Here is a 14,197-nt window from a genome sequence, read left to right as displayed (position 1 = left end):
TTTCCAACCTGGTGACTACATGCTGGTAAAGAAGTTCACCAGAAAGACGTCCCTGGAGCTGAGACTGGGGTCCTTACCAAGTGCTCCTGACTACTCCCACTTCCGTCAAACTTGAAGAAAGATCAACGTGGATACACGCCTCCCACTGCAAGAAGTTCACGCCTCCATCAGAGTCTCTGCATAATGCCACATATCTTTTACCTTATGTGTTACGCCGTTCTACACTCCTTTGTAGGAACACAAAAGACCGCGATCACCCAAGCAGGGGGGTGATTACGTTCTGGTATAACACCACTACACATGTTGCTTCTTTTACATTCGATTATTGTGATGTAGTACAGTGTGACACTTAATGGGCTTCATCACCCTCCTCAATGAGTCTACCGGCACTGCTAAGTTCAGGACAACAATATATACATTACAGACCAAAAGTTCAGACACACCTTCTCATCTCTAGAACAACTATTAAGAGGAGACTTTATGCAGCAGCCTTCATGGTAAAATAGCTGCTAGGAAACCACTGCTAAGGACAGGCAACAAGCAGAAGAGACTTGTTTGGGCTAAAGAACACAAGGAATGGACATTAGACCAGTGGAAATCTGTGCTTTGGTCTGAGGAGTCCAAAGTTGAGATCTTTGGATCCAACCACCGTGTCTTTGTAGAAAAGGTGAACGGATGGCCTCTACATGCCTGGTTCCACCGTGAAGCATGGAGGAGGAGGTGTGATGGTGTGTGGGGGGGGGGGGGGGCTTTGCTGGTGACACTGTTGGGGATTTATTCAAAATTGAAGGCATACTGAACCAGCATCTTGCAGCAGCGTGCTATTCCATCCGGTTTGCGTTTAGTTGGACCATCATTTATTTTTCAACAGGACAATGACCCCAAACATATCTCCAGGCTGTGTAAGGGCTATTTGACTAAGAAGGAGAGTGATGTGGTGCTACGCCAGATGACCTGGCCTCCACAGTCACCAGACCTGAACCCAATTCAGATGGTGTGGGGTGAGCTGGACCGCAGAGTGAAGGCAAAAGGGCCAACAAGTGCTAAGCATCTCTGGGAACTCCTTCAAGACTGTTGGAAGACCATTTCCGGTGACTACATCTTGAAGATCATCAAGAGAATGCCAAGAGCGTGCAAAGCAGTAATCAAAGCAAAAGGTGGCTACTGTGAAGAACCTAGAATATAAGACATTTTCAGTTATTTCACACTTTTTTGTTAAGTATTTCATTCCACATGTGATAATTCATAGTTTTGATTTCTTCAATGTGAAGCTACAATTTTTAGAGTCATGAAAATAAAGAAAACTCTTTGAATGAGAAGGTGTGTCCAAACGTTTGGTCTGTACTGTATGTGTTACGGGTGATGGGTGGGGACAAACATGTAGTTCATGGAGGGCGGTCGATTGGAACACAGGTGAAGATTGGGGGTGTAGACCGAAAACAGTCCTAAATAAACTAGATTCCCATGGCAAACCCCTACTCAACAGGATGACACTCTCTCGTACAAAAGTCCTCAAGCCCTGTGATACCATCGGCTAATGCAATCCCCTAGTCCTTAACCTGGAGAACCCTCAACCAGGCGACAAAGGCACCCAACTGCTGGGTACACATGTATATGGTGGGTGTGCTAGTTGTGCCCATCTAGGGGTGTTCAGATTAGCGGACATAAGAGAAATGTCGACAAAAGATAGAAATACACACTCAAACTCACTAATGTTCCGTATTCAAAAACGTAATAAAATGATGGCCATTGCAAACCCTACATTTGAAGATATTCTTGCTGTTGAAACAGGGTACACTGAGATCAATGGATGAAGTGGATTAAATATACGGCCAATTAATATAATAAATCTAATTGCTTTGTCTGTGGAGGGGCGAGACCCCACCTAGGATCTGTCCCTCTAGATCTCCCCCAAGATGTGGAAAAATGTTTCCAGAGTCTGTTCACTAACAAATCCCTTAGTGAATTAAATTGTGAAAACTGGAAAAAGAAGTACCCCATAGTCACAGAAACACCTAACCCGGGTCAAGGCATCACCATATACCCAGGAAAATACACCTGTTATACTAGCACTGAGGGGAACACATTTGTGGGCAATTTCAGAGGGATATTGCACCAGATATAGTAATGCCACCCGAGAGGACCTGATCAACCAGACCCAGTCCATTTCTGAAGTCTTCTGGATATGAGGGGACATGAAGATTAGAACTCATTTAGAAGGTGAATGGATGGGGGAATGCACACTAGCCAAAGCCATAATGCCCTTCCACATAGCAGCAGAAGGTGAGGAAGCCCTAACCTCAGAAGATCTACACATCCCGAACCCAAAGGCAGTTTTCACCCCCATGTTTATATCGATGCTATAGGGGTCCCAAGGGGGGGTACCAGAAGAATTTAAAGCCAGATATCAAGTCAAAGCAGGTTTTGAGTCATACTACCTCTAATTACCATAAATAAAAATATAGACTGGATGCATCACATCTACTATAACCAACAAAGATTTGTCAATTACACTAGAGAAGATCTTCAAGGTTTGGCAGACGAGCTAGGCCCTACATCAATAATGGCGTTTCAACACAGGATGGTCCTTGACATGATACTGGCAGAGAAAGGAGGTGTTTGTAAAACGGTGAAGTCCGCGTGTTGTACCTATATTCCAGATAAAACGGGTCCCACCGGGAAGGTCACAGTAGCCATAAAAGAAGGGAATTTTGTTTACTTACCGTAAATTCCTTTTCTTCTAGCTCCTATTGGGAGACCCAGACAATTGGGTGTATAGCTTCTGCCTCCGGAGGCCACACAAAGTATTACACTTTAAAAAGTGTAACCCCTCCCCTCTGCCTATACACCCTGCCGTGCATCACGGGCTTCTCAGTTTTGGTGCAAAAGCAGGAAGGAGGAAACTTATAAATTGGTCTAAGGTAAATTCAATCCGAAGGATGTTCGGAGAACTGAAAACCATGAACCAAAAGAACAATTCAACATGAACAACATGTGTACACAAAAGAACAAACAGCCCGAAGGGAACAGGGGCGGGTGCTGGGTCTCCCAATAGGAGCTAGAAGAAAAGGAATTTACGGTAAGTAAACAAAATTCCCTTCTTCTTTGTCGCTCCATTGGGAGACCCAGACAATTGGGACGTCCAAAAGCAGTCCCTGGGTGGGTAAAAGAATACCTCGATAAAAAGAGTCGAAAACGACCCCCTCTTACAGGTGGGCAACCGCCGCCTGAAGGACTCGCCTACCTAGACTGGCGTCTGCCGAAGCATAGGTATGCACCTGATAGTGTTTCGTGAAAGTGTGCAGACTCGACCAGGTAGCCGCCTGACACACCTGCTGAGCCGTAGCCTGGTGCCGCAATGCCCAGGACGCACCCACGGCTCTGGTAGAATGGGCTTTCAGCCCCAAAGGAAGCGGAAGCCCAGAAGAACGGTAGGCTTCAAGAATCGGTTCCTTGATCCACCGAGCCAAGGTTGACTTGGAAGCCTGCGAACCCTTACGCTGGCCAGCGACAAGGACAAAGAGCGCATCTGAACGGCGCAGGGGCGCCGTGCGAGCCACGTAGAGCCGGAGTGCTCTCACCAGATCCAACGAGTGCAAATCCTTTTCACATTGGTGAACTGGATGAGGGCAAAATGAAGGTAAGGAGTTATCCTGATTGAGATGAAAAGGGGTTACCACCTTAGGGAGAAATTCCGGGACCGGACGCAGAACCACCTTATCCTGGTGAAAAACCAGGAAAGGGGCTTTGCATGACAGCGCTGCTAGCTCCGACACTCTACGGAGCGATGTAACTGCCACTAGAAATGCCACCTTCTGCGAAAGACGTGATAAAGAGACATCCCGCAGCGGCTCGAAAGGTGGTTTCTGAAGAGCCGTTAGCACCCTGTTAAGATCCCAGGGTTCCAGCGGACGCTTGTAAGGTGGGACTATGTGGCAAACTCCTTGCAGGAACGTGCGGACCTGCGGAAGCCTGGCTAGACGCTTTTGAAAAAATACGGATAGCGCCGATACTTGTCCCTTGAGAGAGCCGAGAGACAAACCCTTGTCCATTCCAGATTGAAGGAAGGAAAGAAAAGTGGGTAAGGCAAACGGCCAGGGGGTAAAACCCTTATCAGAGCACCAGGATAAGAAGATCCTCCAAGACCTGTGATAGATCTTGGCGGACGTTGGTTTCCTGGCCTGTCTCATAGTGGCAATGACATCTTGAGATAACCCTGAGGACGCTAGGAGCCAGGACTCAATGGCCACACAGTCAGGTTGAGGGCCGCAGAATTCAGATGGAAAAACGGCCCTTGAGACAGAAAGTCTGGGCGGTCTGGGAGCGCCCACTGTTGACCCACCGTGAGGTGCCACAGATCGGGGTACCACGACCGCCTCGGCCAATCTGGAGCGACGAGAATGGCGCGACGACAGTCGGACCTGATTTTTCGCAGCACTCTGGGCAGCATCGCCAGAGGGGGAAATACATAAGGCAGTCGAAATTGCGACCAATCCTGAACTAACGCGTCCGCCGCCAGAGCTCTGTGATCTTGAGACCGTGCCATGAATGCCGGGACTTTGTTGTTGTGCCGTGACGCCATGAGATCGACGTCCGGCGTTCCCCAGCGGCGACAGATCTCTCGAAACACGTCTGGGTGAAGAGACCATTCCCCCGCGTCCATGCCCTGGCGACTGAAAAAGTCTGCTTCCCAGTTTTCTACGCCCGGGATGTGAACTGCGGAGATGGTGGAGGCTGTGGCCTCCGCCCACAGCAGAATCCGCCGAACTTCCTGGAAGGCTTGACGGCTGCGCGTGCCGCCCTGGTGGTTGATGTACGCGACCGCCGTGGCGTTGTCCGACTGTATGCGGATCTGCCTGCCCTCCAGCCACCGATGGAACGCCTTTAGGGCTAGATACACTGCCCTTATCTCCAGAACATTGATCTGAAGGGAGGACTCTGTCGGAGTCCAGGTTCCCTGAGCCCTGTGGTGGAGAAAAACCGCTCCCCACCCTGACAGACTCGCGTCCGTCGTGACCACAGCCCAGGATGGGGGCAGGAAGAATTTTCCCTTCGACAGAGAAGTGGGAAGAAGCCACCACTGAAGAGAGGTTTTGGCTGCCAGGGAAAGAGAGACGTTCCTGTCTAGGGATGTCGACCTCCTGTCCCATTTGCGGAGAATGTCCCATTGGAGTGGACGCAGATGAAACTGCGCAAAGGGGACTGCCTCCATTGCTGCCACCATCTTCCCCAGGAAGTGCATGAGGCGCCTCAAGGGGTGTGACTGGCCCCGAAGAAGAGAGTGCACCCCTGTCTGCAGCGAACGCTGTTTGTCCAGCGGTAGTTTGACTATCGCTGAGAGAGTATGAAACTCCATCCCGAGGTAAGTCAGTGATTGGGTCGGTGTCAATTTTGACTTTGGGAAATTGATGATCCACCCGAACCTCTGGAGAGTCTCCAGAGCAACAGTCAAGCTGTGTTGACATGCCACCCTGGAGGGTGCCTTGACTAGGAGATCGTCTAAGTAAGGGATCACCGAGTGGCCCTGAGAGTGTAGGACCGCCACAACGGATGCCATGACCTTGGTGAAGACCCGTGGGGCTGTAGCCAGGCCGAAAGGCAGTGCCACAAACTGAAGGTGCTCGTCCCCGATGGCGAAACGCAGGAAGCGTTGATGCTCTGGTGCAATCGGCACATGGAGATAAGCATCCCTGATGTCGATTGATGCTAGGAAGTCTCCCTGGGACATCGAAGCGATGACTGAGCGGAGAGATTCCATCCAAAACCGCCTGGTTCTCACGTGTCTGTTGAGCAGTTTGAGGTCCAGAACGGGACGGAATGATCCGTCCTTTTTTGGCACCACGAACAAGTTGGAGTAGAAACCGCGACCACGGTCCTGAAGGGGAACGGGGATCACAACTCCTTCTGTCTTCAGAGTGTTCACCGCCTGAAAAAGTGCATCGGTTCGCTCGGGGGGCGGAGATGTTCTGAAGAAACGAGTCGGAGGACGAGAGTTGAACTCTATCCTGTAGCCGTGAGACAGAATGTCTCTCACCCATCGGTCTTGGACATGTGGCCACCAGGCGTCGCAAAAGCGGGAGAGCCTGCCACCGACCGAGGATGCAGCTTGGGGAGGCCGAAAGTCATGAGGAGGCCGCCTTGGAGACAGTGCCTCCGGCGGTCTTTGGAGGACGTGACTTAGACCGCCATGCAGAGGAGTTCCTCTGGCCCTTCTGTGGCCTGTTGGACGAGGAGGATTGGGACCTAGCTGAGGGCCGAAAGGACCGAAATCTCGATTGAATTTTCCGTTGCTGAGGTCTGTTTGGTTTAGACTGGGGTAAGGACGAGTCCTTTCCCTTGGATTGCTTAATAATTTCATCCAATCGCTCGCCAAACAATCGGTCGCCCGAAAATGGCAAACCGGTTAAGAATTTCTTGGAAGCAGAGTCTGCCTTCCATTCGCGTAGCCACATGGCCCTGCGGACTGCCACCGAGTTGGCGGACGCTACCGCTGTACGGCTAGCAGAGTCCAGGACGGCATTCATGGCGTAGGATGAAAATACCGACGCCTGAGAAGTCAGAGACGCAACTTGCGGAGCAGAGGTACGTGTGACCGCATTAATCTCAGACAGACAAGCTGAGGTAGCTTGGAGTGCCCACACGGCTGCAAAGGCTGGGGCAAAAGACACGCCTGTGGCTTCATAGATGGATTTCATCAGGAGCTCTATCTGCCTGTCAGTGGCATCCTTGAGCGATGAACCATCTGCCACTGAAACAACAGATCTAGCCGCCAGTCTAGAGACTGGAGGATCCACCTTGGGACATTGAGCCCAACCCTTAACTACGTCAGAGGGGAAGGGGTAACGTGTGTCAATAAGGCGCTTAGTAAAGCGCTTGTCCGGAAATGCTCTGTGCTTCTGGACAGCATCTCGGAAGTTAGAGTGATCGAAAAAAGCACTCCGTGTACGTTTAGGAAACCTAAACTGGTGTTTCTCCTGCTGCGAAGCCGACTCCTCTATAGTTGGAGTTGGGGGAGAAAGATCTAGCACCTGGTTGATGGACGCTATAAGGTCATTTACTATGGCGTCCCCTTCAGGTGTATCCAGATTGAGAGCAACGTCAGGGTCAGAGCCCCGAGCTGCGACATCCGCTTCATCCTCCAGAGAGTCCTCAAGCTGAGACCCCGAACAGCGTTATGAAGTCGGGGAAGATTCCCAGCGAGCCCGCTTAGCCGGTCTGGGACTGCGGTCCGTGCAGGAGTCCTCCCCGTGAGATCTAGGGGTCACCCCAGGAGCACGCTGCGGCGCAGACCGAGAGGGGCCTGGGGGCGATGATCGCACAGTGCCCGGGGCCTGTGTAAGAACCGATCTGGACTGCAAGGCTTCTAGTATCTTAGCAGACCATCTGTCCATAGACTGAGCCATGGATTGTGAAAGCGACTCAGAGTTTCTCAGCCAAAACTGCAAACTCTGTCCCTGCCACCTGAACAGGGGAAGCCGGCGGTTCTACCTGAGCCGAGGGTCCCACCAGTGCCCGAGGCTCCGGCTGAGTGAGTGCAACAGGGGCCGAGCATTGTTCACAGTGAGGGTAGGTGAAACCTGCAGGTAACATAGCCGCACAAGAGGTACAGGTTGCAAAATTACCCTGTGTCTTGGCACCCTTGCTCCTTGTGGACGACATGCTGTTGTCTCCTAGGAGAGTGATCACTGAGGGTATATAGCCAAAGGCAAAACAATGCGGCCGAACAGAGAAAATGTATACAAATTATATATATATATATATATATATATATATATATATATATATATATATATATATATATATATATATATATATATATATATATATATATATATATACATACATACATATACATACATACATATACATACATACATACATACATACATACACACACACACACACACTTCGGCACCCTAGGGGGACCAGCACCGGGTGACCGGTGTGGCTTACCGACCGCCCAAGCGGTTGTGTGTCCACCAGATTACCTGCCTTGGGCCTCCCAGTGTTGTAGAGCTCGTTCATGAAATCCTCCACCGGCAGAATGTGAATTGTAAAAATGGCTGCCGGAGCTCTCAGGGGAGGAGGGAGCCGTGGGCGGCGACTAATAAAGTGCGGGAATCTGGTGCCCCTCAGTGATTAGTGAGGGGGGAGGAGGACACCTAAAGTATGCTCCAGCCCTCACTGTCGACGTCAGGTCGACCGTCCCGCCCTTACCCCTGACTGGCAGGCCCGGGGGCGGGAGTTATAGTACTAGGCCGCAGAAGCCGGGGACTAAATTTAATACCGCGGCCGGCAAACAGGCGCGGTAGTCCCGGTCGTCACAAAAAAACAGCAGCCGCTGCAGCGTCTGTGACACAAGCGCTCCATGCACCGTCCCCATGGGGACACAGAGTACCTTTAGATGCAGGGCCTGTCCCTGATGATACCAAGTCTCCTGTCCGGCAGATTCCCACAGGGGCTGCGGAGGGAGCCCGGTCCCAGTGAATGGATGACCGGATAGGATCCCACTTCTCCCAGAGCCTCTAAGGGATGGGGAAGGAAAACGGCATGTGGCTCCAGCCTCTGTACCCGCAATGGGTACCTCAACCTTAACAGCACCGCCGACTTAGTGGGGTGAGAAGGCAGCATGCCGGGGGCCCTGTGGGGGCCCTCTTTTCTTCCATCCGATACAATCAGCAGCTGCTGCTGACAAAAATGGGAGCTTGAGTGAATGTGTGCCTCCTTCAACACAAAGCACAAAACTGAGGAGCCCTGATGCACGGGAGGGTGTATAGGCAGAGGGGAGGGGTTACACTTTTTAAAGTGTAATACTTTGTGTGGCCTCCGGAGGCAGAAGCTATACACCCAATTGTCTGGGTCTCCCAATGGAGCGACAAAGAAAAGCTAGCTTCTCTACAAAAAGAATTAAAAATAATTCAGGTGGAGAAGATCCCTGGGACCAAAACTTTTGGTGGATGAAGGGATGGCAGAGATGCCTGGCTCAGATAGGCATAATGATCCTTGTTGTCTTAATTGTTGCAGCTATTATTGTTTGTTGTGTCTTTCACTGTGTAACGAGGATGATCAAGAAAGTTGAAGAAACGTCAGTTCCCATATTCCTAGCTCAACAAAAAGAAGAAAAAGAAATAAGAAAAGAACCCCAGGACTACAGAGGAGGAGGAAGGGCAGCATCCCAGGACCACCAACTCCCTGGGAAATGGGGAGCAGCATTCCAGGACTACCAACCACCCAGACAGCGGTAAAATCAGTCCCTAAGACTTTATGTACTATACATACACTATGAGATTACTTACCATAAGGGATCACCAGCTCTGCATGATCCTCCTCCTGGTGCAGAGAAACAAGTGGGCAGACACCGCAGCCAACCTCTATATCAGGGTGAGGTTGGCCACCTAGGAGCACAACGATGTGTAAATACCAGGCATCTACAGTATACAGGAGCTAGCTGTATATGTATATATACTCACCAGCATGGATTCCCTCCAGCTCGGCACTGGTGATCCTGCTGCCTCCGGCGTCAGACGCTGCACTGATCCTGGTGTCACTGGCATCAGTAACCCCAAGCCCTGAATCAGAGGGCGGCTGTAAACCCACAGCACACGTTGTGTGGTCACTGACTGTTATTCTCGAAGGATCCATGTCAGCGGGTCTCTGTACAGAGTCTGGAATAAACCACGATGTTGGGGAAAAACAATGGGGTCGCCTTTTATTAAAGCACTGAAAGAAGGATCCGGTGGTGCTCTATTAGTGGGGGCTATTTCTGGAGGGTCTTCTGGAATACTCACTCCTGGATAAACCTGCCTCACTTAGCGGATTCTGTACAGATAAAAGTGAGTCAAAGGAAAAGCCATGACATGTCCGGGAAGTCAAACTAGTAGCAGGACCCAAAGGTGCCCCGAGTCCAGAGATCAGCAAAAGGGTCAACGCTTGGCCGGTCCTCCATCACTGACTGCAAGGAGACCCAGAAAGGGAGGTCAGGACACCAGACTCATCCACAAGGAACACACACCAACTATATACATCTGTGTACTCATACACATACCATATCCCCCGAAAAATATATACACATCCATCCCATTCAACCACGTACATCCTCCGTATAATATATACACATCCATACCATGTGACCCCGTACATTCACATCTATACTATAACCCGTATACCATATACACATTTATACTATACCCCGTATATACACCCATATATTCCCGTATAATATATACCCATCTATACTATCCCCGTATAATATATACACATCTATACTATCCCCCGTATAATATATACACATCTATACTATCCCCGTATAATATATACACATCTATACTATCCCCCGTATAATATATACACATCTATACTATCCCCCGTATAATATATACACATCTATACTATCCCCCGTATAATATATACACATCTATACTATCCCCCGTATAATATATACACATCTATACTATCCCCCGTATAATATATACACATCTATACTATCCCCCGTATAATATATACACATCTATACTATCCCCCGTATAATATATACACATCTATACTATCCCCCGTATAATATATACACATCTATACTATCCCCCGTATATAATTATATACACATCTATACTATCCCCCGTATAATATATACACATCTATACTATCCCCCGTATAATATATACACATCTATACTATCCCCCGTATAATATATACACATCTATACTATCCCCCGTATAATATATACACATCTATACTATCCCCCGTATAATATATACACACATCTATACTATCCCCCGTATAATATATACACACATCTATACTATCCCCCGTATAATATATACACACATCTATACTATCCCCCGTATAATATATACACACATCTATACTATCCCCCGTATAATATATACACACATCTATACTATCCCCCGTATAATATATACACACATCTATACTATCCCCCGTATAATATATACACACATCTATACTATCCCCCGTATAATATATACACACATCTATACTATCCCCCGTATAATATATACACACATCTATACTATCCCCCGTATAATATATACACATCTATACTATACCCCGTATATCCCCCGTATAATATATACACATCTATACTATCCCCCGTATAATATATACACATCTATACTATCCCCCGTATATCCCCCGTATAATATATACACATCTATACTATCCCCCGTATAATATATACACATCTATACTATCCCCCGTATAATATATACACATCTATACTATACCCCGTATATCCCCCGTATAATATATACACATCTATACTATCCCCCGTATAATATATACACATCTATACTATCCCCCGTATAATATATACACATCTATACTATCCCCGTATAATATATACACATCTATACTATACCCCGTATAATATATACACATCTATACTATCCCCCGTATAATATATACACATCTATACTATCCCCCGTATAATATATACACATCTATACTATCCCCGTATAATATATACACATCTATACTATCCCCCGTATAATATATACACATCTATACTATCCCCCGTATAATATATACACATCTATACTATCCCCCGTATAATATATACACATCTATACTATCCCCCGTATAATATATACACATCTATACTATCCCCGTATAATATATACACATCTATACTATACCCCGTATATCCCCCGTATAATATATACACATCTATACTATCCCCCGTATAATATATACACATCTATACTATCCCCGTATAATATATACACATCTATACTATCCCCCGTATAATATATACACATCTATACTATCCCCGTATAATATATACACATCTATACTATCCCCGTATAATATATACACATCTATACTATCCCCGTATAATATATACACATCTATACTATACCCCGTATATCCCCCGTATAATATATACACATCTATACTATCCCCCGTATAATATATACACATCTATACTATCCCCGTATAATATATACACATCTATACTATCCCCCGTATAATATATACACATCTATACTATCCCCCGTATAATATATACACATCTATACTATCCCCGTATAATATATACACATCTATACTATCCCCGTATAATATATACACATCTATACTATACCCCGTATAATATATACACATCTATACTATCCCCCGTATAATATATACACATCTATACTATACCCCGTATATCCCCCGTATAATATATACACATCTATACTATCCCCCGTATAATATATACACATCTATACTATCCCCCGTATAATATATACACATCTATACTATCCCCGTATAATATATACACATCTATACTATACCCCGTATAATATATACACATCTATACTATACCCCGTATAATATATACACATCTATACTATACCCCGTATAATATATACACATCTATACTATACCCCGTATATCCCCCGTATAATATATACACATCTATACTATATCCCGTATATCCCCCGTATAATATATACACATCTATACTATACCCCGTATATCCCCCGTATAATATATACACATCTATACTATACCCCGTATATCCCCCGTATAATATATACACATCTATACTATACCCCGTATATCCCCCGTATAATATATACACCCATATATCCCTCGTATAATATATACACATCTATACTATACCCCGTATATCCCCCGTATAATATATACACCCATATATCCCCCGTATAATATATACACATCTATACTATACCCCGTATATCCCCCGTATAATATATACACCCATATATCCCCCGTATAATATATACACATCTATACTATACCCCGTATAATATATACACATCTATACTATACCCCGTATAATATATACACATCTATACTATACCCCGTATATCCCCCGTATAATATATACACATCTATACTATATCCCGTATATCCCCCGTATAATATATACACATCTATACTATACCCCGTATATCCCCCGTATAATATATACACATCTATACTATACCCCGTATATCCCCCGTATAATATATACACATCTATACTATACCCCGTATATCCCCCGTATAATATATACACATCTATACTATACCCCGTATATCCCCCGTATAATATATACACATCTATACTATACCCCGTATATCCCCCGTATAATATATACACATCTATACTATACCCCGTATACCCCCCGTATAATATATACACATCTATACTATCCCCCGTATAATATATACACATCTATACTATACCCCGTATACCCCCCGTATAATATATACACATCTATACTATCCCCCGTATAATATATACACATCTATACTATCCCCCGTATAATATATACACATCTATACTATACCCCGTATATCCCCCGTATAATATATACACATCTATACTATATCCCGTATATCCCCCGTATAATATATACACATCTATACTATATCCCGTATATCCCCCGTATAATATATACACATCTATACTATACCCCGTATATCCCCCGTATAATATATACACCCATATATCCCCCGTATAATATATACACATCTATACTATACCCCGTATATCCCCCGTATAATATATACACCCATATATCCCCCGTATAATATATACACATCTATACTATACCCCGTATAATATATACACATCTATACTATACCCCGTATATCCCCCGTATAATATATACACATCTATACTATACCCCGTATATCCCCCGTATATTTTCTTACGTGTCTCGCTCATGGTCACATGACTACCGGTGTTTCCCGCTATTCTCCATTCCGGTGAAAACGTTACTAAGAGACCACGCCCCCGGAAGTGAGATCGCGCTGTAAACGTCATTTCCCTCTCCTCTCAGAACAGATGGCGTCAGTGGGCGGAGTGTGTAGGAGGCGGAGTGTCAGGGCTCTGTAAGGTCACGTGTCTTTTGGGAGGCTCCGCCCAGCAGTTGATGTGTGTGCACGTGCACGGTTGCGTCTAGAATGGAGGTGATTTTTTGTGATCCTCATTTTAGCCCCTCCATTCTACACGTAGTGTCGTGACTACAATGGAGCTGAGGTTTTGAGGCCCTCGTTTTAGCAACTCCACAGTAGATGGCTCTGTACCGAGGTGACGAGAATGGAGTTCATCTTTTGAGGATCTCTCTCCCTCAAAAAATCAACTCCAACCTAGACAGCTCCTCATAATATATATATATATATATATATATATATATACATACATATACACATACACATAAATGCACACACATCTATAT

The 14,197-nt window shown here is 46.1% G+C and overlaps 1 protein-coding gene across 5 annotated transcripts in view; it reads right to left on the bottom strand.

The window, feature by feature from the left end:
• The window catches only part of GON4L (gon-4 like), a 34,456-nt gene extending 20,681 nt beyond the window's left edge, over positions 1-13,775 (bottom strand). For 4 of the 5 annotated variants that reach the window (XM_075330182.1, XM_075330183.1, XM_075330180.1 and 1 more), the window contains exons 1-3: positions 13,671-13,775; positions 9,471-9,952; positions 9,297-9,395 (exon numbers count right to left, since the gene is read on the bottom strand). In XM_075330182.1, coding sequence (XP_075186297.1) covers positions 9,297-9,395; positions 9,471-9,642 — 271 coding nt within the window. In that variant the 5' untranslated portion in view covers positions 9,643-9,952; positions 13,671-13,775. The remainder of the gene's footprint in view (positions 1-9,296; positions 9,396-9,470; positions 9,953-13,670) is intronic. The other variant, XM_075330179.1, reaches the window with a different exon arrangement.
• Positions 13,776-14,197: the final 422 nt, after the last annotated feature.

Source organism: Anomaloglossus baeobatrachus, chromosome 12 (genome assembly GCF_048569485.1).
Source record: "Anomaloglossus baeobatrachus isolate aAnoBae1 chromosome 12, aAnoBae1.hap1, whole genome shotgun sequence".
NCBI lineage: Eukaryota > Metazoa > Chordata > Amphibia > Anura > Aromobatidae > Anomaloglossus > Anomaloglossus baeobatrachus.
This window is presented reverse-complemented; position numbering and strand designations above follow the sequence as displayed.